Genomic DNA, 27,702 nt, shown 5'->3' with positions numbered 1-27,702 from the left:
CAGCAAATGATGGAGAATAAGATGAACGTAAATTTGGATCGTTTTATAAATTTTTTTTTTTTTTTTTACAATTTTCAGATTTTTAATGACCAAAGTCATTAATTAATTTTTAAGCCACCAAGCTGAAATGCAATACCGAAGTCCGGGCTTCGTCGAAGATTACTTGACCAAAATTTCAACCAATTTGGTTGAAAAATGAGGGCGTGACAGTGCCGCCTCAACTTTCACGAAAAGCCGGATATGACGTCATCAAAGACATTTATCAAAAAAATGAAAAAAATGTCTGGGGATTTCATACCTAGGAACTCTCATGTCAAATTTCATAAAGATCGGTCCAGTAGTTTAGTCTGAATCGCTCTACACACACACACAGACACACACACACGCATGCACGCACATACACCACGACCCTCGTCTCGATTCCCCCCTCTACGTTAAAACATTTAGTCAAAACTTGACTAAATGTAAAAAGAAAAGAATAATTCTTCTTCGAAGAGCATGTGGTCTTTTGAGTCTCTGTTTTTAAGTGTGGTTGGGCAAGAGGTAGCCTTATTTCTATACTGGTTTTGAGACCCTGTCTTTTTGTGTGTGTGTTTTAAAAAAAAAAATTCTATGGATGAAACGGCTGGAAGCTCACTGACAAGCTCTGAATGTTTTCATCCTTTGAACCCTGCTGTGTTTTTCTGTATTGCCAGAAAGTATAGTGAAAACACTGCTGGAGAACGGAGCAAACGCCACGATCAAGAATCGCAAGCGCCAATCTCCAATCCATGTGGCGCAAAATGTCATAGTTCAGCGTCTGCTGCAGCACTCTGTGGACGGCCTGGAACTCCAGCCCGTCTCTTCCTTTGTAAGTGCTCTTCACACATGTTTTGCTCAACAGACGTGCTTTAATTTTTGTTTTTCTTCATCATTTGTTCTTTGGTTTTGCCAGGTAGTAATTCATGCAGGGGTTTTGCTGGGAAGTATATTTTGGGTAAATTTGCTGATATGAACAGAAACGGTTATATAATTTAGCAAATTCAAGGCGGTCCTTGGCACCCCCTTTCTCTCATCATGAAAAAGTTTGATGGGTCTGCCAAAATTATGGTAAAGTTTTCATTAGTTTTGAATAAGTTTAGGCATTTTGCTGACTTCTGACGCCAAATGACATCTCAGATCTATCTGTGACATGTTGAAGTTTTCAATCTTCCCGTACATATATCCCTAGAAGCTGCAAAAAAGAAACTTGCCAGAGTATACTATGAATCTTGTTTTCTTTGATTTTTTATACACTGTTTTGCTGATCAGAACAAGAGATTTACTGCATTCAAGGTCGCTCATTACACACAGCATCACTCATGTCCTAAGGTCTCCACAGCAAGCGGGTCAATCAAGGGCAAAGGGTCATGGTCGTCATCATCATCAAGTAGCGACCTAGTGCGACAAGAGTCGCTGTCCCTGCACAGCAGTGCGGACGGAGAGGAGGCGGCCCCCAGTCGAGTGGAGACAGCGTCGCTGGATGAAGCTCAGGACAAGCAGCTGAAGAGCAGGAAGGACAAACTCTTCAAGGCCATCATGGCTGGGGACATTCAGCTGGTGAGAGGGACTTGATTTTTACATTTTGATACAATAGTCTACTTATAATTTCAACATCACTGGCAGGTAAGAAACGAATGGCGACAACTCTTGTGTTTGTGAAAATCTTTTCAACCAAGTCGTTGGAGGCAAAGCCAGCACTACGTTAGTCACAGGAAACTTGTGGTTAAGACATTGTGTGGGATTAAGGGATCAAAGGAACACCCAGTACTGGATCCACACTGACTCGGTGGATCGCGATTTTGGCCTACGATACAACATTTTTAGTGTATATACATGTAGAGTACCTTTAGTGTGAGGCCTGTTAGTTGAAACATTTGAAAGGATACCTCCAAGGAGATAGGACTATGTACATGCATTTGCTATGATTATGTTAAGCTGTGAAACTGGTTTCCTGTTCGTTGTTCAGTTTCAGCTGTATATAATCAAACATGACAGCAGGGATCAAATAAGAGCTGCAATTTCAGACCTAAAGAGAAATGCCAGTAAAGCTACCTGATAAAGACTGCTGTAATCAACGCTCGCTATCTTTCCTTGTCTCTGGAACTAGACCAATGTCTGTTGCAATTCTCCTTACTTTATAAAGTGTGTACCTTTTCAGCAAAAAGCAATAAAAACCTTTTTGAGTTGCTGTCTCCATTAAACAAATTGTTTACTTTTAATTGCAGGTGAAGTTCTATCTGGGCATAAAAGAACTAGGGTACGACCAGCTGGAGGAGGAAGAGGAGCTGTCTCCGTCACCCTCAAATGTGTCACTGGGCGACATGTGTCATCCTCTGTGTCAGTGCCACAAGTGTCTCTCCATACAGAAGGTAAGCAGCACAGAGGGATGTGTCACTGGGCGACATGTGTCATCCTCTGTGTCAGTGCCACAAGTGTCTCTCCATACAGAAGATAAGCAGCACAGAGGGATGTGTCACTGGGCGACATGTGTCATCCTCTGTGTCAGTGCCACAAGTGTCTCTCCATACAGAAGGTAAGCAGCACAGAGGGATGTGTCACTGGGCGACATGTGTCATCCTCTGTGTCAGTGCCACAAGTGTCTCTCCATACAGAAGATAAGCAGCACAAGGGATGTGTGTACCTCTGTTGTAGGCTGTGTTCCACATCCTCAAAACAATGTGAAGTATCATAATTTATGGTGAATGAGGCTTGGGATGTATTTTCATTTTATTTCATTTCATACCTTATTCTCCCATTGCTGTGAAATTTGGGTTGCTTCCTCCCAGTGAAAAACTAGCAGCAACTAGTCACACTACCCAGGTGTGTGCGTGTTTAGGTGTGATCAGCCACCTGCACTTCTTGCAAAATTACCAAGGTATTCTACTTGTTGTCTGCGTTACATAAGTGGGACTTGGATACTGTCTCTTAGTCATCACATAATATTGACCAGTGGCTGTCCTCGCCTAGTTTTGAACCTAGCTGTGACCCAAGCATCACAAGTCCGGTGCTCTACCAACTGAGCAACCAGACCCCCCTTTTTGCAGAGAAAAAGAAAGGGACAGGGAAGGCCGGGAGGGTCCTCTAAAGTCAGACAACAGGAAACTAACAATAAGAGATGAATGCTTGCTTAGTTGTTTGTTTTTCATGTCCCTTCAACCTATTGGACTATTTGGGAACAATTCAATTTTTTCTTTTTCAGTTTACATGATTTCCGTTTTTGAAAGTATTTACATTTGGGTCTTACAGGAAAGAAGGTTACAAAAAGCTCACAGCTTTTCACAGCTGTGCTTTTCACAGCTTTTCACGCTTTTCACTTGACAAATCTTGTTCAAATCTTCATCTCCTTTAAAAAGTTTTGTCCAGGGGAACGTCCCTGACGAAACAAAAACAATGGGGTTAGAGTTAAAAATCATTTTCAAACTTTATTTCAGGCTCAGGTGAGAGCGCACCAGGCGCTGAGCGTGAACGTGAAGACGACGTCAGGTTACACTCCACTGCACATGGCCGTGCTTCACGGTCAAGACGACATGGTTCAGCTCTTCCTGGAGAGAGGGGCGCACGTCAGCACACAGAACCACAAGAATATGACGCCTCTGCACATCGCTGCGTGTCTCAGGAAGCTGCTGGTAAGATCTTTTCTGTGGGGACCAGATTGTGATGGAGGAGATATAGTGGCTGCATGCGTGTGTTGTGTCTCACCCTTGAGTTTGAATAAAAACAAGTTTGCTTCCTGCTATTTTTGAAGAAACAAAATCTGAAGATAAGTGATCGACCACCCTTCATTAATATTTGTCGTTTGTGTAATTTAATCCTCGCCTTTAAGGCAAAGGGAGCCACTAAAATCTAAATTTGTATTTACTTCTACCATAGGCTAATGTTATATGCTTATGAAGTGGTAAGGCATATACGATTTCAAAACGGATAACGTTTTCAGTACCGTCACTGTCCGTTACCATGGAAACGGCAATCTCCAACTGCCAAAATGGGTTGCTAGGAACACGTTTTTTAGCTTCCCCTTAAATCATAGGAATGTGATTTTTTGTATGTAGGATGTAGGAGTCCATAGTTGTGGAATGACAACAGGGATTTTTTCTAGGATGAATAGTTCTGATAAAATATTTGTTTTAGATGAATTATCATGTTTTTCAGCACAATTTTAGTAAATATGACCCGTCTGAACAGTTATTTATTAATTTAAAGAAAATTCCTGTTGTCATTCCACAGGTTGTCCTCTGATAAGCATGTCCCTTAAGTTTCATTGCATTCTGAACAGCTGGATTGAAGAAAAACAGTTTCCTAGAAAGCAGGTCATGCAAAAATGCTGAACAGAGAAACAAGGCCGAGAACATTTCAAAGCTCTTTCATTCACCCCAAATCAATGTTAACATAGTTCAGGTATTTTTCACAGACACCTGGTAACTACAGGCTTACCTAAAACTGCCCAGCAGCATATGCTGCACCCCCTTGTAGTCTGATGAGCTCATCCTGTCTTTTGAGTTTAGCTGCACGCACAGTGTCGCGTCTCTTGTTTAGCTGATCTTTCTTGAACCTGAGGCTGCCAAGAACCCTTTTACACTCCTAGCCTTGTTTAGTCTTTTCATGTTACAGCCTGTTGTAAAGCCGTAGAACTGTGCAGTGTTGAGAGCAGCCGCTGGTTCAAAATTGAATTCCCTAGCCCCTGTGACGACTGCAAACCGTACGCGATTTTTGCATGCAAATTTGTCATTGGGGCAGCGAACCCAAACGCTGCTGTGGAGACACTCATTAGAGTTTTGGGTTTTTCCTGACACACATCTCTGAAGCAGTTGATCTTTCGTCAGTCTCTGGTAAACTGGTTCTAGAGGAGGATTCAGCTTCTTGAAGTTGAGAGGTGTATGGACGAGTTTTGCGTGTGGTCCTGGGGGCTGGTAGAAGGACCATGACGCGGCACCATGGGGGCACAAGTCATGCTGTGGCTTGTCATCTGTTGAGAAGCCGTGACGCAGAGATGCCATCACTGCCCGTTTCATGTCTGCAACTGTCTTACCCCCCCCCCCCCCCTCCCCCCTAATTGCCCGATTAAATTACATATTCTTACGCAACTCACATAGAAAGCATTAACTTCAGTTAAAGTGCTAGGACACTGAACTACGCTTCACCCCAAAGGGGAAGCAACCCCCTAAAAAAGAACGGCCTTGACCTATAACCCAAGCTATACAAGAGTCGAGGTCATACCGTCACGTGACCTATCACGCGTGACTCGACCGCCGCCATGTTGAAACCTCACTCCCACTTCAGTCACCAAGTAGTTCGGACGCTTTTTACACTACGCTGCAGGCTTTTAGCCTACTGTCTTCTGGACAGTGTTTCACCCCGTCTACAGGTCCCTGCTTCTCATGCACAAGTTTGGGTGAGCTCGTTCTAATTGTTTGCTTTTGCTTGCGTTTGTTTCTTTCTCCGTTGTTCGGTCTGGTTGTTGTTTATCAATATCATAACTCAGACTGGTTTTTTGTCAGCAATGGCTGACAAGGAGAAATAGAAACCACAGACTAGTCAGTAGCTGCTGAGGTTTCTCCTATTAAGTTTCGCATAAAGAGAAAGGCAAAGGCACTACCATTTCTGTTCTTGACCCAGCTTCTCTTACTACTACGTCTGTTAAATAGCCTTGAATGGTTGAAAACGACGTTAAAGGCATATATGCACGCGCTCCCGTGTTTACAAAGTGTAGTTTGTCTATAATCGATGTCAAACGCACCATAAGACCATGTAATGACGATATGTCGCCATGCGCCGACCATATGCATGTATTACAGCTTGTTCTAGCCTCTGAAAAAGTGAGGATGTCAACAAAGACGCGGAGGTATTTCCCTTGCGTCAACGCTACCTCTGTTGGCAAATCTAGATAAATAGGACGATCTAGATCAAAATAAAATTCAAATATCTCAACATTTAAGAGGTCCTAGACCACAATATCTTGCAGGGAACTTAATTTAGCATGTCTCCAGCTGTGGGTAAAGCAATTAGCGTGTATAGTCATCGAGTACATATGGCTTTAAACACTATATAAAGAAGAAAGAAAGAATGTCTGTTAAATTTCGGACCCTATGAGTCCAATCATGCCGGTGCTGAAGCAGGTTTAATTTAGGTTACTTCAGCCAAGGCAAACGCAGTGGGAAAGAATACTTGTGTTAAAGATGGTTTTTCTTCCCTTTTTTGAGATGTTTTCGACCCAAATGTATAACATGTTGCCATTCGTCGAGTTTGCGCTCGCTCCCGGCGGGAGTGGGCGACGCGGCTTGTTGTCACGCATCGAGGTTCCGCCTTCATGCACAGTCACTTCGGCTGACGCCCACGCAGAGGAGTGTGTTTACTTCATACGAGGAGCTTTCACGCTCTACAGGTTAGTCAAGTTCACCGGTAGCCAGGTTCTCTGGTGAAAGTGTTCAAGTTGGGCCGGAACTAGTAGCCCCCCCGCCGCGGCTGGGGGGTGAAAGTTTGACTTTCCCGGAGGCTATCGCTCTTTTTAAGAGGCGGAACTCACGGGGGGTCAACACCGGACAACAAGTTGGGCCGGAACTAGTAGCTCCCCCGCCGAGGCTGGGGAGTGAAAGTTCGACTCTCCCGGAGGCTATCGCTCTTTTTAAGAGGCGGAACTCACGGGGGGTCGACACCGGACAACGAGACAGATGTACTCACGGGCAGACTGGCATGTCTCCGGTGAATGTATACAAGTCTCAACTTCCTCCCTCTGGGCAGGAAGCTGCTTTCGGGCAGGCTTTGCACGGTTCTTCCGTTTTGCAATCAGCCTCGCCTGTGGTGGATCGTTTTAGTGACGCAGCTAGTCACAGTGACTTTCACGGTCCAGCCTTAGCAGATTCGGAGTTCGACGATTCTCACTCAGTTTCTGAGGAGGAAGTTGTCAAGTTGTCACTCAGACTTTAACCAGCTATGGTTACTGCAGCTCAGGTGTCTGCCAAGTACTTCGCTGAAGGGGTGACAGCTACGACAAGCTCTGCGGCACCACCACCCTCAGTGGTGGGTGATTTCCGCCCTGCTTTAACGGAAGTTCAGGGATATCGTTTTAGCGAGTCTCCTTCTGTTGCTTACGAACTTTCCAGGGTGCTGGCTAGAACTTCGGGTTCTGAGAATAGCTTGCCTGTGGATACTGTGCCTTTACTGGCTGCACACGGTCAGGCTACTGATGCTGCTCAGCCATGGCTTGCCTCAGACCAGTTACGGAAGTCGAGCACTTCGTTTCATTCACGCAGGTTTGCTCTCTCCCGTCGTCATCACAGTCTTATTGAGACTTACGCTTTGACGAGTGCACCGCTTCCGGTCACTCCGGAGTCGGCTAATCTCAGAGAGGATGTCTATCGTTTGGACAAAACTTGTGCTTACTCTGAAGGCGCATTACTTGGTTTGGATGAGACGGGAAGATACTCGTTGGAACTTGCGTCTCTTTCAGAGACACTTCTTCGATCTCTTTCGCGGTCGATCGCGGTGTCGTTGGATCCTTTCGAATTTCGAAACGACGCTAGCGTGAAAGACGTCCCCATACTCCTGGCCTCTTTGGCTAAGGTTTCAGCCGAACAAATGTCAGTCGTGGCACGGTTGTACGCACATGCGGTTTACACACGCAGGGACGCTTTCTTGTCCGGCTCTAGAATTTGAACTTGGGGAAGTTTTCTCATATGATTCTCCTTTTCCACCACTTCCTTTGTGGGCAGCGATGCGGCGTTGCTTTCGCTTGCGTCACCCGCGCAAGTAACGCTTCACTCGCTGAGCGATATCCGTAGGCCTAGGTTACACCAAGCCTAAGAACTTGTTTATTCTTTTCTTCGTACTACGGAACCGCTTCCGGTTGCACCGGACTTGTCGATCATACATCTTAATGTTCATAGCAAGGAGAAACTGTCTGTTTTCAAGAACAATGATCTCCTGGCTGTGGAAGATTGTGGCCGCTCTTCTTTCTATTATCCGCGTCTTGGTACAAGACTTTGATTCGTTCTTTCCCTTGTGCGGTTTCGTACTCACGGGATGCCTTTGTGGTCTGTCGGGACACATATACAAAAGGTTTTAGCTTTGCTGTTCGTCTGGGAAAAGGCCTCGGCCGACAGTATTGTTCTGTCTGTGAGACTTAAATCTCTTCCTTGCTCGAGGGTTTTCTTTGCGAATCCTCTTCTTTGCACGCGGACTCTTCTCTAACAGAGAGAATCTCACAGCAAAAGGAAAAGCCCACGGCAGGCCTCGGCTTCTCTTATCAGAGAAAAGCGCTAAGCTGGCCGTTCTCAGCTTTGGTTTTTTATCTTCTTCTTGGCATGGCACGTTGCCAAATACCCACCACTTTATCTCCTCGAGGCGATTTAGCGGTAGGGTTCAGTGGGCAAACAATAGCACGCTTTCATGCATACTCTTGGCACTTGTCAACTGGAGTATTAGCGTTTGGCTCCACTCTACTCTCTGCCTCTGTGTTTTCCCACAGCGGCTGGAGGGGCGATTAGAACTCTCACTTTGAGGGAGGCACTGGGGCCCTTCCTGTTGGGTCACTTATATAGATCGTGCCTATGTTTACTTCCACCTTTGGATATACAAAATAGATCGGAAGTGGCTGCTTTTTACTTAATTCAGATCTTCAGGGCTCTGGTTTCGTTTTCTAAGCAATCAAATGATGAGCTGGAACATGTTAGTGTCTTTTCTTGACTGGTTCACAGACACAACCAATCTTTGGATTCTCACACCACTGCTCATGCAGGGCGTTCCCGTTGGTTCTCTCTCCACCAGCGAAGCAGTTCTGTCTCTTGTGGATTTCTTTCCCCTTGTCAGGGGAGAACATGTGTTGATTCAATCAGACAATACCACAGTGGTCTTTTATCTCAATAAGCAGGGGGTGGCATCTCGCTCCTTATCACTGCCACAGCGAGCATGCGAGGTTTTGATGTGGTTTTTACCACCACGAGATCTTATTAGCAGTGAAGTACCTTTCTGAGAGGCTCTAGGTATTGGCAGACTCTAGTCAGTCGGCCAAGAAGGTCCACTCGGATTGGACTCTATCTCACTACGCGCTTCTACTCCTTCTGGTGAATTTGGAGAAGCCGCTGATAGAAGTTTTGCCTCTCTGTACTATCACCTTCTGCTAAATGTTCGTCTCCCTGTTCCCGGATAATACTCTCGATTTTACTTTGAGCGTCCTGTTGGTCGCACATTAGGGGCCCATTCAATCGTGGTTGCTAGTCCTTTAGGCTGGCAAGAGGGCACCGTTTTTTACACTCGAGCCACACGGGTGTCTACTGTACGGGAATCATTGAGACGCTCAGGGTCTTCTGCCCCAACTCTGGATTTGGTCTAGAGATTCCATAGGGGTTCAGCGTCTTCGTTTTGTGTCACTTTCACTGGCTTGGAACTAATGGCGTATATTAACGGAAAGAACTCCACTTCTCTCCGTTCAATGCGGGTGGCGAACCACCTATCCTGGCTTTCCGATTTTTCTCCCACGTCTCTGAATTAAGACTTTATGTGATTTCAGTTGCACTGACACAGCTAGGTCGCAAAATATTTTCACTTGGGTTCTTTGTAGCCAGCGTGATTAAAGGGAACCTCCCTTTGGTTGTCTGAAAGCAAATCTCCAGTCCCAACTTGGAGTTTTGGAGTTCGGATTGTTTAATCCTTGACAAAATTAGCCTCTTCTAGAGGCAATGATTTAGTGAAGTCAACCTTAGCTAAATGGACTGCCACATTGGTTAGGCATGCCTACAGTGGTGGCAAGAAAAAAGGGGGGGGGGGCGGTCAGTCCTCCCTTTTCAGGCAGCACGGGCTCAAGAGGTCAGAGTGTAGGCCTCTTCTTTACCTGTTCTCAAGTCTGAGAGACTTACATAAGTCATGAATGCAGCTCATTGAACGTTCAAGGACGTAGTCATGAGTTTCTATCGGCGGGGTATTTTAAGTACCCGCTATTTTAGCACACATCTACTAGACATCTTCTGCAGAAGATGTCTTTTTATGTTTTCCTGGGGACGTATCTGGTGCTCGGCAGAACAGTACTTTCGGTTTGCCAGCTATTGTAGCTACAGGCCAGATACTTGCAAGATGTTAGCTGTGAGTTCATTTGCCCACCACCTAAATTAGCAATCTGCTTTCTATGTGAGTTGCGTAAGAATATGTAATTTAATATAAAATTTCAAAAATAAATTTTGATTTAATTAATATACTTACCAACTCACATATTGAATTCCCTCCCAGCCTGCCCCGCAAATTTTTTAAAGGGGTATATGTTTTAATACGGGATGAGTTTCACCAGTATACATCCTGCGCAGGCGCAGTACACCGGTAGTGGAAATAACCTCTAAGGACCATGCCTTATATGGCATACGGTTTTGTTTCAGAGTTATTTCCCCACGGTGCCATGTAAGATTGCTTCCATGTCTTATCACAAAACGAAGTTATTGCTTAGGGTTTCCCTAAAAATGAACAGATCTCTTCAGTGGGAGTGAGGTTTCAACATGGCGGCGGTCGAGTCACGCGTGATAGGTCACGTGACGGTATGACCTCGACTCTTGTATAGCTTGGGTTATAGGTCAAGGCCGTTCTTTTTTAGGGGGTTGCTTCCCCTTTGGGGTGAAGCGTAGTTCAGTGTCCTAGCACTTTAACTGAAGTTAATGCTTTCTATGTGAGTTGGTAAGTATATTAATTAAATCAAAATTTATTTTTGAAATTTTATATTATAATATATCGTCAACTTCCTGATTGTATTCAGAGTCAGCTGATCATACCCTCGCCCTCCCAAACTGATTCCTTTTTTGCGGCAGTCTGTCACAAGGTTGCGAAGCGCTGTTACAAGACGCTTGGAAACGTGATTGATGTACTCTTCTTTTTCGATGGTTACTTGATCTCCATAAGGCTTTATTTTGGAAAGTTCCTGGAAGGTTTTTGTGTCACCGTCTGACAGGATAACTGTGTATCGCAGATTGTGCTGCGACACTGACCTGCCCCACAGAACCCGAGCCGCCTCGACTTCCATGATGCCACTGGAACCTAAAAATAAAACCACCGTTAAGTCAGCCACTGAATAGCAAACACACAAACACACACAAACACACACACACACAAAAGGCAATCAGCCACATATCTACCAACATAGACGCTATCATTGTGTTTGTTCAGTACATGTATTACTATGCATGGATTAGTACCCAAACACACACACACACATGCATGCACACATGCATGCACACAAACACACACACACACAAGGCAATCAGCCACAGATCTACCAACATAGACGCTATCATTGTTTTTGTTCAGTACATGTATTACTATGCATGGATTAGTACCCAAACACACACAAATACACAAACACGCACAGACACACACACACACACACGTACACTTCACATAGACAGCGCACACAAAACACTGACACACATTTTCACAAACACTTACAGATCTATGTAAAATTCAAACACAACACACTATCATCCCATTTCAACAAACGTCTTCACAAACGCACCATACACACATACTGTTTAGATCTACGCACTCACCTGCAAAATTCTTGTCACAGATGTCCAGTTGTTTTACCAGCCAGGCAGCATACTCCAGGGGTTTCTCCTGGAGAAGTTTGTTTCCAGTTGTCTGGCAAACGTATGACAGTAGTTGCACATAACATGAGCGTCAAAGCAAATTCCAGTCAGCACGTCTAGACTACAGCACACCCTATTCCAATGTGGGACGAGTGCCCCCTGGTCAGCCATGATCCGTCGTAGCTTACACTGATATCAAGAACATCATCATCAGACAGTGGCATTCCATTGTGCGTTGCGTGTATCTGTCTGACCTGACGGACAGCCTCACTGAATACTTTCTCCTCCAGTAGATCTACATCAAGTCGTTGATAGAGTTTATCAGCTTTCTTCTGGAAGGTTTTGTGATCCATGCCTACCAAATCTAAACTTTCACAAAATTTGTTAAATTGTTGAGCACCTAGCCCACATATCAAGGAGTCTGGACGAATAAACGGCTTGCCTGATGAGACCATAATCCGTTTGACCGCTTTCTTTGGAAGCAAGGTATCCAGCGGTACCTGGAACAACTTCCTCACATGCGCGTACACTGCAAGGCCGTGTCTCTGTTTTGAGTCTGGGCGTTGGCTGTTTACATTGCGGACAACAAAGTTCGTTTACAAGTCAATACCATCAAAGGTTTCCAAATCAACAAGACATCTCCTTGTTTGGGAAGCCTCTGGACCTGTCGCTTTTGACCAGTGGCTGCTGTGTAGGCCTATGTGTTCGTCTTGAATTGTTTTCGCGTCAAACCGCCAAGAACACACTCTCAGTCCTGACGCAGAATTTGATCTGCATGCCACAGCGGTCGATCCAGATTTTGTGCGCTTGGTCACCGATTGTGTTTTAGTTGTTCTCTTGTCTCTGCAACTCTTCAGTTGTTGTCTTCTCGTACACTTGCCTTTATGATGTGTTTTTCGGAGCGTTGATCTTTTCACACGTGCCATTTTTCTAAGCAAACTCAGTCGAAAACTAAACGCGGTGAGCAGACGACTTTTAAAACGCGAAAAGCCACGCGAGCCTATCTGACCAATCGTGGCCAGGTATTTACGTCATACCCCCGTATATGGAAAGTGTCTGTGATTTGCTTGTTTGAAAAATAGGGGGGTTTCCCCAGGAGAATCCATATTTAACCGAAAATAACCGCCGAATGACACAGGGGAGAGAACTGCTGTTCAAACGGTATACGACGTTCCCGCGTTGGGCGAGCAGAAATGTCTGTTGTCAAGGGTTGAAAATCGGAATTTTTATCGGAAGAGTGAATGAAAAGACAGAAAAATTCGCCGGGTTGGTGCAATGAAATATGTTTTTAGAGACTTTGATGAATTTGTATAGTGTAATCATATGCATTTCATGAAAGTAGACAGATTAAAAGGTGCAAAACTGCTAACAACTCAAAATGGCTGTTTAAGTCCCATCACTCTAAATTTCAGTGGCGCACTTCGCCTTAAAGACCATAAGACGCAGGTTCTATTTGATGTTTCTTTTTGTCAGTAATTAAATGTTCCATAAACTTACCTTTCTTGTTTTTTTATTCTTCACTTTTGAGTTGTTTTCTTGTCAGTCATATATGGGAGAAAAAGGCTGAGGAGTGTTAGTTGATAGAAAGTATTGTCTTGTGTTTTGCCATATTAGTTTGGTCTTACTGAACTTTTTCCAACGTATGAGATATTGATGTGACATTTTGAACGGCTGTGTGTGAATCTGTATGGAACCTGTAGCACATTTCACAGATGTTTTCTCAACAGCTTGTCGTGTACACTGTTTAATCGATCAAACATGAAAAAAAAAAGCAGAAGTCATGTAAACTAGTACGTGTATAGAGCTTAATATCAAAGCTTGATGTTTTTGCCCCCAGACAATGCATCTGCTTGTGGAGCATGGTGCCAAACTGAATGTGCGTGACATCAACGGGGATTCCCCGCTGCTCATCTGTAGCGCCAGTGGATTCCATGAAGGCGTTCAGCTCCTCCTGCAGGTTGGTTGAGCATACTTTTCAGTACAATTCTATACATTGTTACTGTGTGTATCTTTTCTAATGCTAGAAAAGACAGCTTTTGCTGTCACCAGCGCTCTTTTATTTTGCTTTGAGCTTACTTTGGGTACAGTACTTTGGGTACAGTTCTAGAGATTTGTTCTGGGTTTTATTTTAATGGAAGATTTTGCTGGCACCTTGGTTTATTCAGATTCTACTTTGAATACTATTCTAGAGATTTACAGTTTATTTTGATTTATGGAAGAAAGATTTTGCTTCCTTTTTAGGATTCTCAAATTATATTGAAAAAGAAGATAAAAAAAGGAGTAGATTTTCAGTTTCTTTGAATGGAAGAAAGAGATTTTGCTTCCTTTTTTGGATTCCCCCCGCAGGTTAGGGGGAAGAATTTACCCGATGCTCCCCAGCATGTCGTAAGAGGCGACTAACGGATTCTGTTTCTCCTTTTACCCTTGTTAAGTGTTTCTTGTATAGAATATAGTCAATGTTTGTAAAGATTTTAGTCAAGCAGTATGTAAGAAATGTTAAGTCCTTTGTACTGGAAACTTGCATTCTCCCAGTAAGGTAATATATTGTACAACGTTGCAAGCCCCTGGAGCAATTTTTTGATTAGTGCTTTTGTGAACAAGAAACAATTAACAAGTGGCTCTATCCCATCTCCCCCCTTTCCCCGTCGCGATATAACCTTGAACGGTTGAAAACGACGTTAAACACCAAATAAAGAAAGAAAGATTCCTTTTTTGGATTCTCAAATTATATTGAAAAATTTGAAAAATAAAGTGATGCTGTAGTCAGAAAATTTTGCTGTTGTTTTAAGATGAAAAAAGGTGTTAGGATCATAACGGCTGCACTATTGTAAATTGATCAGGATGCACAGAAAACCAGATGATACTAACTCAAACGACTGCATCTTTTTCTCAGAAGGGAGCTGACGTGAACACATACAATCACCGCGGCAACACAGCGCTTCACGAAGCAGCAGACCATTCACACAGGAGTATCGTGACAGCGTTGTTAGAGGCTGGAGCTGACCCCACCATCCGCAACAAGCAGACCAAGACTGCCTTCAACATGGCCAGGGTAGGGACTAGCTCTCTTGTCTTGTGTGTAGCTTCTTTGAAAATCTGCATTAAATTACATATTCTTACTCCGAATCACATAAAGCAGTGACACAGTCTGAGATGCTAAGGTCTGAAAAGCCTACCCGTCTAAGGGAAGCAACCCCACCACAAAAAAGTGTAAATGAAGCCATGATAACGACACCAAACCAGGGGAGTTACCTCCTCTTGGTGTGTACTACGTCACTACCGCTCCACAACACGTTGTCAAGGCCATACGACTTTTTCAGCTCTGAGGAGAAGGTTGTTGATTTTCGGCGCTCTCGTGGCTGTTCTGTCTGGTGTTTGCTTTGACACCCACCGGCCACATACCCGTCTTACTTGCCTTCTGCTTCGTTAGTTGGTGAGCTCGTTCCTTTTTAGTCATTATTTTGACAGGAATTTTGTTGTAGTTGCTGACTTTTCGCCCATTGTTGGACTTGTAATTTTTCAGTAACTGTATTGTTTGGCCGCCATTTTTTTTTGGTCAGCATGGCTGACAGTGTTAAAAACGTGGCAAGGCTGATGTCTTGGTAAGGTTAAACCTAATCTTCGACTTCACCTACCAGACCTCCTGTACGTGTTGTTGTTTCGGACGAAGCACGTAATACCTTTATGTCCGTTACTATTTCTGCCCTGAATGAACATGTGCAAATGAGGTTGTCCTCCCTTCACTACGCTCATACAGTCATGTGTCGGAGGGACTTGTTTCTCTCGCATTCTCAGTTCACTGAGCAGACTAAGAGAGACACTTTGAGCTTTGCCCGTGGTAGAGGGATCTCTTTTCGAACATTTGGTTTTAATACCAGAAGAAAAGAGATCCAGTCGAACAGAGATCAGCAGGTCTCCGACTTCTCTCTACAAGGGTTGGAGCAGAGCTAGCTTCCTCAGGGGAAGCAGGCTCAGGCCTCTGGCCAAGCTAAACCGGCAGCCAATAGGCAGTCTCTGCCTGGTTCTTGAGTTTCGAGAAAAGATCAGTGTCCGGCAGTGGGAGGGGAAGCTCTAGCAGCAAGCCTCACCCCCCCAATGAAGTGCTCCCGATTTCACTCCCCCCCCCCCCCCCCCCCCCCCGCCTTCCACTTTGGTGATGGCGGAGGTCCCCTCCCTGCACTTTCTAATTGGATGGTTTCTGTACACAGCCAATGGATTGTGGGAGAGGTGAGGTCGGGCGACTTCGATCGATCTGACGGATGCATATTTTCACATTCTTATGTATCAGTCCGATCTTAACACAGCGAACAGGGTCCATCGGCTCGAGCACCCGCCGAGGTCTCTTCTGGTCGGATCTAGGGCTTGCCTTCGGGCATACTGGCTTCCGGCCTCAGTCAGTGTAACAGTCGTTTCAGCCACAAGCTGCTTCTTCTGTCGCACTTCCGGTTTTAATTGGAATGGTTGTTCCTCTCACTGACGGTTACGTAAGTACGTCGGGGTTTTTGGAACAACGGCTGACCTAAGGGCACCCAGGCTTTTAGCCTCAGCCTGTGCAACAGCCATTCCACCTGTCGGTGGTGTGGGTTTTTTGCATTCTCTGTTCTTGTGGCTTCGGACTTCGACAATGTTTTCCTTCATTCTCATCCTATGCAGGAGATGAGGCAGGATGATTTCCGTTTGGGTGGGGTTTCTGTCTTCAGGTTACCCCGTTTTCCCTTTTTGCCACAAGCACCTGGACCGGCACGGTTGGCCTAGTGCTGGATTGTTAAGGAGGATCTCTCCTATTTCCGGGTTGAGGAGTCATCCTCTGTGGCTTGCCACCTCTCTCAGGTTTTGGCTAGCCCTCTTCTTCCGGTTTCTTTGCCGTGGGCTCATAGCCCAGCATCTTAATTGTCAGCCGAAACTTTTCTTCCTTAAGTTTATCTGCGTACTGTGGGTACTTCGGAACAATGGCTGTCCTACGGGCATCACGGCTTTCAGCCTTAGTCTGTGCAATAGTCTCCTGCCTGTTCGCTGTGTCGACTATGGCACTTTCGGTTCCTGTCACTTCGGATTTCGACTCTTCCTCTCTTCACCCTTATCCTAAGCATGAGGTGAGTCAGGACGACTTCCGTTAGGTCGGGTTTCCTTTTTCCGGTCACCCTTCTACCACAGGCAACTATGACCACGGCGTTTGTCCGTCGGTCTCCGCGTCTGACCCTCAGTCTTTCAGAATTAGACAGACGCGTTCTGTTTTTTTTGCCAAACTCAGGAAGGCAATTGATTTGGCCGCGCAAGTAACTTCCAGTTTTTTTCCCGAGAACACTTTGTCTTGGGAGTCTTATGACAGGTTGGCTTCCCGGTTTTCCGGTTATGCCTATCAGTCTTGTTTTCTGTTTTGGGTTTTTGATTCACATTCAATTACCCACAAGCAGACTGACCTGTGGGCACTATGGCTTTCAGTCTTTTTTGTTCAGGGTCACCAGTCACAACAGGCTTTGGCCACCGTGATTTCCGCACTTCCGGTTGCCTACACACAACCGGAAGTCGCTGCTTCCTCGTACTATCTCTCTCTGCTTTCGCATGGACTGGTAGAGGATAACTGGCGGTCAGGTGGGTTTTTCTGTTATACGGTTACGCCGACCACTGTTGGTGCAAGCGGCTACCTGCTACCTTCTTTGCCTACTGAGGCACAAAACAGTTGAGGGTTCTGCTGTCGGGTGGTTATCTCCTAGGCCTTTTCGGGCTTCACTCCTTCCCAAGGTTTTGCATACTTTGGCATGATTTTCTTACGGTCACCTTGGTTCGTCCTACTCAGTACTGAGCGGACAATCTTATGCTCGTTTCAGGGCATTGGCATTTCCTTCCAATAGAAAGGGGGGGGGGGGGGGGGGGGGGGGCGCAGCCTGTCATTCCCCTTGACTCGGCTCGGGTTAATTAAATCCAGGGCTTGGGTCTCTTCCTTGGCTGTTTTACGACCAGGAGATAGGACGAAGTGCTTGGCACAGCTTACTGGCTCTCTGAAGTTTCTTTAGCAACTTTTGCCTGAGAGACATCGCGGCTGTCCGTCAGGATGGTTTTCGGGCCCTTCCTGCCTTGGTTGCAGCGGGCCAGTTCCTGGCAAGGTTTTTTAGAGTGAGTTAGATTTTTCTTTCCCACCGCCTTGTTGAAGCTATCTGCTTTATGTGATTCGGAGTAAGAATATGTAATTTAATCGAAAATTTTAAGAATAAATTTTCATTTGATTAATATACTTACCCGAATCACATAGTTTATGCCCTCCCACCAACCCCGCTTATGGTTTTTAGTTTCTTTAAAAGCCGTATGATCTTGACCACGTGGTGGGGAGCGGTAGTGACGTAGTATACACCAAGGGGAGGTAACTCCCCTGGTCTGGTGTCGTTACCATTGCTCCATTTACACTTTTTTGTGGTGGGGTTGCTTCCCTTAGACGGGTAGCGCTTTTCAGACCTTAGCATCTCAGACTGTGTCAATGCTTTATGTGATTCGGGTAAGTACATTAATCAAATGAAAATTTATTCTTAAAATTTTCGAATTAATCAAGCTCTTGACAAATGTGACTGAAACTCCATGGTTAATTGCAGTGACTTATGCAGATATGCGTTATCTGCAGCAGCTTCTTAAAATTTCTGTTCAGGTCAATTCATTGCATGAAAATTGAAAAGGTCTCGGAATGTTTCCTTATAAAGATTGTGTACGTCATGGAGATGACAGATGTCTTGCTTGATGTGATATTTGCACACATATAGTTCATCTGATTCTATAAAGAAAATGCAATGAAATTGTGAGTTTCTTTGGTTAGTCATACTGTAGTTTATTTTTCACCTTTTTATTAAAAACAAAATGATATAAGTTACGTATGTGATTTTGTGATAGAAGTTCCAAAACTTTCTTACCTTCAAGTGTGTAATTGTATTATCTTTGTAACTTAAACTGACAGATGTGTTGAGGCAGTGTGTTGTTTTGTAGGACACGTTGTTAGAGCGAGAGTTGCAGAGGGCCGTGGCCACGTGGCAGGAGAAACACCAGAAACTTCAACCTGATACGCGGCAACGAAGCTCCTCACAGAGAGGTTAGTATTTCTGTCTTTAATCGGTAGACAGAAACTAATACTAAAAAGCTGGGTGTTGTTGCAACAAACAGCTTGTTATTAAGTGGCTTTTGGGGACTGCATACAATGTTCTCAAGCCCTGCTTTTCGGTCACTGACACATATGTTTTTGATTCGACACACGGGTGTTCTGGCCCCTGGCCAGTCGATGGTCCGATAGTTTTGACATGTAGGACTTGTATGTCTGTTTTCTGCCAGAAAAATCTTCATCTTTAGATTTTTTGCTATTTCTATAAATTTCTCCGTTCTGTGTTTTTATAGGTGTTCTTTTTTTTATATTTAGTCAAGTTTTGACTAAATATTTTAACATCGAGGGGGAATCGAAACGAGGGTCGTGGTGTATGTGCGTGCGTGTGTGTGTGTGTGTGTGCGTGTGTGTGTGTGTGTAGAGCGATTCAGACTAAACTACTGGACCGATCTTTATGAAATTTGACATGAGAGTTCCTGGGTATGAAATCCCCGAACGTTTTTTTCATTTTTTTGATAAATGTCTTTGATGACGTCATATCCGGCTTTTCGTGAAAGTTGAGGCGGCACTGTCACGCCCTCATTTTTCAACCAAATTGGTTGAAATTTTGGTCAAGTACTCTTCGACGAAGCCCGGGGTTCGGTATTGCATTTCAGCTTGGTGGCTTAAAAATTAATTAATGACTTTGGTCATTAAAAATCTGAAAATTGTAAAAAAAAATAAAAATTTATAAAACGATCCAAATTTACGTTTATCGTATTCTCCATCATTTGCTGATTCCAAAAACATATAAATATGTTATATTCGGATTAAAAACAAGCTCTGAAAATTAAATATATAAAAATTATTATAAAATTTTTTTTTTTCGAAATCAATTTAAAAACACTTTCATCTTATTCCTTGTCGGTTCCTGATTCCAAAAATATATAGATATGATATGTTTGGATTAAAAACACGCTCAGAAAGTTAAAACGAAGAGAGGTACAGAAAAGCGTGCTATGCAGCATAGCGTAACCACTACCCCGCTCTTCTTGTCAATTTCACTGCCTATGCCGTGAGCGGTGGACCACGAGTATACGGTCTTGCTGCGTTGCATTGCGTTCAGTTTCATTCTGTGAGTTCGACAGCTACTTGACTAAATATTGTATTTTCGCCTTACGCGACTTGTTTATAAAGTTCATCCACTTCCATATAGCAGTGACAGTCTTTTCACCCTCTGTTGTTGCAGTGGTGGGAAGAAGTCAAGTCAGTGTGCAGCAGCTTTTCGCAGCCTTCGAGGAAGATGACCTGAAAACATTGCAGTCTCTGACCGCTGCTATCCGAGGCTTTGACAAACAACACTCGCTGAAGAAAGCCGTCACACGTGATAACACTTACACATTCCTCAACAAGTTGGTTCACCAGAAATCCATCCAAAGTTTTGACCAGACGTCGCTGAGGCATATCAGCCCTGAAGACAAGAGTAGACCCATGTATATTTATTCCTTGGCCACGCCAGGGAACAGCGGTGGGGCTGAGGGGGGAAGGGTGGAGAAGGATGCAGAGGAGGAGAGTGAAGAGAGAGGAAAAGGAGAGAGGGAAAGAGAGAAGAATATAGAGAAAAGAGAGAAAGATCTGGTGGGAAGAACAGACAGGACTGAGAAAGAAAGGACAAGGGAAAGAGAGGAAGTGGAGATCCGGCAAGAAACGAGCAGAGGCACAGTGAAAGCAGAAAGTGTGAGAGGGGAGAGAACTGAAGAAAAAGTCTCAGGTGATCCTGTGCAAAGTTGTAAAGAAGAGAAAAAGGCAGAACCCACCAAAGACATTTTTGTGGCAGGTTGGCAGGCTGGTACTGATTCAGTGGATTTGTCTTCCATATCTGTAGCTGCTAAAAGAAGTGATGCTGAAACTGAACAGTCATCCGCCCAGTCGTTACAACAAACACAAACAACACACTATTTACTCTCCCCTCTCACAAGGGAAGTGACCCACCATCAAGAAGATTATGAAACAGTAGGGGTTTGCTCCCCTGCTGATGAACACATTTTTGAACCCAGAAGTGCAGGCTCTGCTGTTGCAGAAAGTTCTCAAAATTCAGAAGGTGCAAGTTGCTCTGCTAACAGCGGGATTGCAGAAGAAGCAGAGAAAGGTGGCCACAACGAATGTCACAGTAACAGTGAGAGTGTGTCCTCTACAATTAGTGACATTTTTGAAGCAGAAACAAATGTGGATAAAATTGGTGCGAAAGAGATGATAAGTTCCCAGCTAAGCAGTGCTTCTGAAGTCAGCGACATTTTTGAGTCAGCCGACACCCCACGTACCAACAATAACGATTGAGATGTACTTCAGTGTGGATGAGGGCAATATTTCCTCTTGCAGGGCAGTTGTATGAATGGTGAAATGAATTTCACTTTCATCAAGAGAGAAGGAAGACAGAGAGGAATTTATTATGAAGTGTTTGACTTGCTCTGACCAAATGATGAGAAAGTGGCTAGCATGATGAATGTTGTGTTCTTTTTCTCTGTCTTTGTCTCTTTCTCACAGCTTTTCTTGCTTTCTCCTCATGTTCTAAGTTGGTTTTTATTGTATTACTTGTTGCTTGTTAGCCCCCAAATGACTTTGATTTTTGAAGAGGAAAACCCCCTACATTTTAGGGAACAGACTGAAATGAGAGAGAGAGAGAGAGAGAGAGAGAGAGAGAGAGAGAGAGAGAGAGAGAGAGAGAGAGAGAGAGACTATTCACTAGCCGGTGAGTAGTCAATATAATTCCCTAACAGAAAAATGATACCAATTATTGTATACCACTTTTTGGATGTACAATATCCAGATCCATTCCTTATGTCCTGTTATTCAAGGTTTTGGGTCAGTGATCTGTTTAAATTTGATAGCAAGTAAAATTCACATCAAAAGCTGTGTTTGTATGACTATTTTTCTGGAGAAAGGCCCTCACTATAACAGTACTTTTGCTTGAGTAATTGTAACAGACTAGCTCATTAGATTATTGTCAGGCTGGAAATACTCAAAATTATTGAATGATTGTTACAGAACGGTTTGAGGAAGCTCATTAGATTAGTGTCAAGCTTAAAGCTCTCAGAGTTTTTGAATTGTTGTAACTTTCCTCTGTAACGGAGCCATTGATATTCTCAATCTGAAAGACATGTTTCTTTGATAAGTTGAAGCAGCTCTCATTAAACAGATTATGTAAACAGTAAAAACCGTTGTTACTTTCAATGCTTTGTTGGATGAGAAATTATATGAGCATATGACCACTAAGGCCAGTGTTTTGTGTTCAGAAACTTACGTTGTGAATTAAGCTGTGCCATATTTTAGTAGCAGTTTTGTCTGGAGGCAAATGCTTTAGTCAGTTTTCGTGTGGGGTAACCTAGAAGTTGTACCTTCAGAAAAATGTGTACCACGAAAGGGCTTCCATTGTGGATGCTGCCATCTTGCTGAAAATGTCATGAATACATGCAGTTACGGTTATAGATAAACAAAACTATAATCAGCATTTTTTAATGCATGTGCATATTATTCTCCCACAAACATCTTGCAGATTTTTTAACTATTTAATCTGGCTGGCCAGAACATAGATCAGCACATTAATGTACATTTATTTAATATATCAAGCACTTTGATTTTGTCTCTGCATGAAAAAGGGGGAAAATGAGTGAGGAAAAAGAGGTGAAGAAGGAGTTATGGGATGATTTATTGATGATTTTTTTGACCAGACTTTACACAGTGACAGGAAAAAAAAAAAGTAAAATGGATGTATATACTCTGGCTTAAAGTAACCATCCGTGATTACACATACTACTTAAACTTTCAGGGCTGTTTTTGTGTATAATGCAGCTAATTTCTGTGTACATATTTTACTTTTGGGAATAGTTTGTGACAGTGACAGTACGCTGTACAGTTGTTCTCAATGTTTGGAGGTGGAAAATGCCATATCGTTTTCATTTGTGTGCGTGTGTGTGCGTGTGTGTGTGTGTGTGCGTGTGTGTGTGTGTGTGTGTGTGTGTGTGTGTGTAGAGTTACTGGCATCTGCGTTCCTGATGGATGTGTTGTACATGTATAGGGATATAGCTGTTGAAAGCGGTTGTTGATTAAATGTAATTTTTGTATTGAAATCTACATGATTTTTTGTATACCCCCGTGGGTTAGGGGGAAGAATTTACCCGATGCTCCCCAGCATGTCGTAAGAGGCGACTAACGGATTCTGTTTCTCCTTTTACCCTTGTTAAGTGTTTCTTGTATAGAATATAGTCAATTTTTGTAAAGATTTTAGTCAAGCAGTGTGTAAGAAATGTTAAGTCCTTTGTACTGGAAACTTGCATTCTCCCAGTAAGGTAATATATTGTACTACGTTGCAAGCCCCTGGAGCAAATTTTTGATTAGTGCTTTTGTGAACAAGAAACAATTGACAAGTGGCTCTATCCCATCTCCCCCCTTTACCCGTCGCGATATAACCTTCGTGGTTGAAAACGACGTTAAACACCAAATAAAGAAAGATAAAGAAAGATTTTTTGTATGCATGTGCATATTTCTATACTTTTGCCTATGTACAATTAATATTTTGAGCACTATGAGTATATTCTATTATTTACATCAGCGTATAAATATGTGTGTGTGCGTGCATGTGTACATGTAGGTGTGTGTGTGTGTGTGTGTGTGTGTGCGTGTGTGCGTGCGTGCGTGCGTGCGTGCGTGCGTGCGTGCGTGCGTGCGTGCGTGTGTGTGTGTGTGTATGTATGTACAAGAGAGAGAGAGAGAGAGAGAGAAAAAAGAGCATGATATTGAAGAATTATTTATGAGTATGTATGGGTCCATTTTTGAGAACATAATTAAGTTAATGTTCTAAGACTTGGAGCTACCTCGCCACTTTAGTAACGTTCCCATGGAATGCTAACAGTGGAAAAGATTATCTGTAAACTGTGATGTATGATCTGTATTGTATTATGTAGCTAGACAAGGAATGCCTTTTGTACTTCAGACTATGCAAAACTGTATCACAATAACAGCCGCAATAACAGTATCAATACTTTATTCGTCCTTGACAGGAAATTAATATGAAACTCCACCGCTATACAAAACATTGCACAAGAGATGCATGGCCTATGAAGCTTCCTGAAGGCAGAGAAGCAGTTTCACTGATATTTGTCATATGCGATGGGCCATCTGCACCAACAGTTTTTGTTTGCATGATATATGCATCATTTTGAAATTCTTTGTGTGCCCTTACCTATGAAATTATTATATATGAGTAGACATGCTCCACCCCCCCCCCCCCCTCATTACTCAGGTAAAATTCATTATCTGTCCTCTAGTCAGAAGTATGTATGTACTGGCTATGCTGTTAAGATCATATTGATGAAGCTTGATAAAACAATATCTCTTCTCAATCCGTTCTTTATTTTGAATAATGTTGTTTCCTGATATGTCTTCCCCAAGAGTGTTGGTGCATTCATGTACTAAGATTTGTATAAGAACACAATGAGCGCTTATAATGATTCACTCTGCTTTCAGATTCAAATGCACAAGACACTGATGCACAAGACACTGATGCACAGACACACACACACACACACACACACACACACACGCACACACACACACTCACACACAATCACACACACACACACGCGGACACACACGCACAAATATACAGGGTCTTTTCCATGTGTACTCAGTCTTGTGCTTACTTGTACACACAAAGCGGGATGAGGCACTAGAATGTCTGCACATAAGTTGACCAGGGAGATCCCTTAACCCACCAGGTGCAGTCAGGATTTGAAACCTGAATCTTCCACATGGAAGGCTGATGTCTTGACCACTTAACGATTGTACCCCAAACTTGGGATCCATTTGATTCATTCCATTCTTTAGTCAGGGTCACAGTGCTATTCGTGGTTTCTTTTGCCTCTAGAGGCAGATGTTCTTAGTCTAGTCCTGACCTGTTTTTCTGTTGTCTTTTTCATTTTGTATAAGTTGATAGTGTTCCAGTAGATGAAAAGAAAACGGAGGCGTTGTGGGACCAAGGGGTGGGGGGCGGGGTGGGGGGGGGGGGGGGGGGGGAGGGAGAGAGAGAGAGAGAGAGAGAGAGAGAGAGAGAGTGAGTGAGTGAGAGAGTGTTTCAGCCATATACATAAAAGTGACTGGAGAGTGAAGAATTTACTTTGTTCTTAGCCACCCAACAAATGGAGAACTGCTAGCTCTGAGTTACAAATGTAATAATGTTAAAAAAAAGTATTGTTTTACATGTTTGTTAATTTATTTATTTATTTAAGCCAAGATGGTAATGCCAGGGGGTGTAGGACCTATATTGCTTTTCAGTTATAACTTTCTTTCGTCAGTCTGTTTCCCATCCATCAGTCTATTTTTTCACAATATCTTCTGAAACATGGGAGCTTGTAGAATCAAAATTGTCAGGTTAATACATTATGAGGATGTCAAGGCAAAGGATCTTGATATTTCTTTGATGTATCTATTTAGCTGCACCTTTAGAAATCTCCTAAACAAGAATCAGTCATGGTGTTATTCCAGTACGTGTATTATTTTTCTTAGAAGATGAAATCCAGTTGTTATTTTTGATGATGTGCATCTTCCATTCATATGCCCATCTGTCTGTCCTATACACAAATACTACAGAATGAAAGTGACCTTTTGTGGTGAAAAAATGATAAAGAAGAAAAGGGTGGGGCGAGCTGAGAAAGAAAAGTTGTGTCATTTTGTTGCGTGCATTGTTTTTTTGTTTTTTGGCAGGTGGGGGTGGGCGTCGGCTTTGGAACTGTACGCGGGCTAGTTTTGAAGATTATTTTTCTCTCTTACACAGCTGTTTGATGTTTAATATCTTTCATTTGCTTTGAAGGAAATGTTTTGCAAAGTCTTAGAATTTCTTTTCATTCCCATTTTTTTTTTAATACTCAGTGGTTTGCCTGTAAACTTCCATTCGACGCATTCATAGCCAGTGTACTTTTAAACTCACTTCAAATCAAACATTGTTTATGAACTGAAACCGGTAATAAAGTGAAGTTGAATCGGTCTGCATACTTTTATACATCTTCTGTTTCTTCTTCTTGTTCGTCCTTTTATGTGTTCGTGTTATTATGGTTGTTGCCTACATGTATACAGACATTTCTTTGAAGCCAACACACGCACACACTCCCACACACACACCATTTTTGCATGTACGAGCTCACACCTGCCCCAACTCACACAAACATGAACACAAATATTCTACTCTCCCCCCCACCTCCCTCCCCGTCCACTCTCTTTTACCCCCCCCCCCCCCACAACCAAAGCACAACAGACACAACATTTAATTTGTCAGACGTTTTATTGTGATAAACTTATGGTCTTTGACTAGAAATGCCGAGCAGTGAGAAAACAAGATATGACCAGGGTCAGGAATAATACATCCACATCACCCTACGTACCTTGCCATCCTTGGCCAACAGGGATTGTCTGAAAACGGGGAAGAATTAAAATAACACAAAATGCATTAACAAAAAATAATGCAAACAGGTGAGTGAGACAAGATGAGAGACAGAGAGAGAGAGAATACATGAACTAAACAAGACAAGCTTTCCCACATTTGAGACTGTCATTCCTTTGTTCTCGTGTCAAGTTAACCACGCAGTAAATCACATTCGATCTGTGTGTACAGTACATGGGGTAAGAACAAATTTCAACTTGAATCTACACCAAATAGACACATGCCTGCCTGCTTTCTTTGGGATTTTGTGTGTGTGGCTGAATTAATTATGTGACACCTGTGTCACCGTGCAAAATTTTCGTATTAATGCCACAACGTACAGGAAGCTTCTCTATAGGCTGTTGATTTTTGGTTTGTCTTTAAACGACAGGATGCTCATACCCTATGTAAGAAAGGATGCTCATACCCTATGTAAGAAAGGATGCTCACACCCTATGTAAGAAAGGATGCTTATATGCATACCCTATGTAAGAAAGGATGCTTATATGCATACCCTATGTAAGAAGGGATGCTCATACCCTATGTAAGAAAGGATGCTCATACCCTATGTAAGAAAGGATGCTCATACCCTATGTAAGAAAGCCTGGACAGACCTGTAGTATTTTACAAGATGGTTCACACGACGAGAACAAAGTTACCAGTGTTACACAAAATGGGATCGGGTTGGTCGTGGCGAGGGTGGGGGAGGTGAGAGCTGAGAGTTGGAACAACAGAGAGACAGACAAAGGGTGGATCATGAACCATAGTACAATGTCATCATAATTATAGTTCACTTGTATGAACTGTTACATGTAAGACAACTACACACATTTTACTGTACACATGCATCAACATAATTATACGTCGGTGTTGCTGTACATAGTTCTGGCATAAAGTATGTACACTATAAGACGTTCAACATAACATTGCATGTAAGACTTAGGATTTTCTCCATACTTCGGTTGTATTTTGTTGTTGTTGTTGTTGCAAGCATACAACAATGATCATGGTGTGTCGAAAAAGTGAGCTCAAGCTAGTCTAGGTATAACTACTTTAGTACATAGTTTCATTGTTTTGCTTTAAAGACAAACTGAACACAGGCATGTTTTGCACATAACAAGACAGCATTTTGCGGCGGATCAATATTACATTCTACACCACAAAGTGCCACATATAATTAGTGACATCTTTGCCAAGTGAGCTTCCCCGGATGTGTTTTTCATCTCACCAAGAGATGTTCTACATATATGTCTGAAGAACCTAAAATAAACAGCTCTTTAAATGACATCGACAGTGCATCATTTCTAAGAAAAGGTCAGACTCAGATGAACACAGAGTATGCAAATCAACGTTTCGACATTGTTTCTTTTGGTCAAATGACACTCAGCACTTTTGCACGCGAATAACCCAAGCTCACAACTTCCGCATTTGTAATTGAACACTGCTGAATTCTCCATGATACGACAAATAAGTAACAAAACATTTTTGATCTCAATTCATACATTGTTTTTGCGACTAAAAATACGGACACTTAAACATACACATAAATCGAGCACCTATACCGAGCAAAGAACACGGATAACACTTTGTTTTGATTT

The 27,702-nt window shown here is 43.1% G+C and overlaps 1 protein-coding gene across 1 annotated transcript in view; it reads left to right on the top strand.

Annotated features, from left to right (window-relative positions):
• The window catches only part of LOC138975026 (ankyrin repeat domain-containing protein 27-like), a 59,079-nt gene extending 35,860 nt beyond the window's left edge, over nucleotides 1-23,219 (top strand). Inside the window, exons 19-26 of the mRNA XM_070347676.1 lie at nucleotides 696-850; nucleotides 1,351-1,578; nucleotides 2,247-2,390; nucleotides 3,453-3,647; nucleotides 13,414-13,533; nucleotides 14,470-14,628; nucleotides 18,546-18,648; nucleotides 19,883-23,219. Of these exons, the coding sequence (XP_070203777.1) occupies nucleotides 696-850; nucleotides 1,351-1,578; nucleotides 2,247-2,390; nucleotides 3,453-3,647; nucleotides 13,414-13,533; nucleotides 14,470-14,628; nucleotides 18,546-18,648; nucleotides 19,883-20,970 (2,192 nt within the window). The 3' untranslated portion in view covers nucleotides 20,971-23,219. The remainder of the gene's footprint in view (nucleotides 1-695; nucleotides 851-1,350; nucleotides 1,579-2,246; nucleotides 2,391-3,452; nucleotides 3,648-13,413; nucleotides 13,534-14,469; nucleotides 14,629-18,545; nucleotides 18,649-19,882) is intronic.
• The last annotated feature ends 4,483 nt before the right edge of the window (nucleotides 23,220-27,702 follow it).

This window comes from Littorina saxatilis, linkage group LG1 (genome assembly GCF_037325665.1).
Source record: "Littorina saxatilis isolate snail1 linkage group LG1, US_GU_Lsax_2.0, whole genome shotgun sequence".
NCBI classification, from domain to species: Eukaryota; Metazoa; Mollusca; class Gastropoda; order Littorinimorpha; family Littorinidae; genus Littorina; species Littorina saxatilis.
This window is presented reverse-complemented; position numbering and strand designations above follow the sequence as displayed.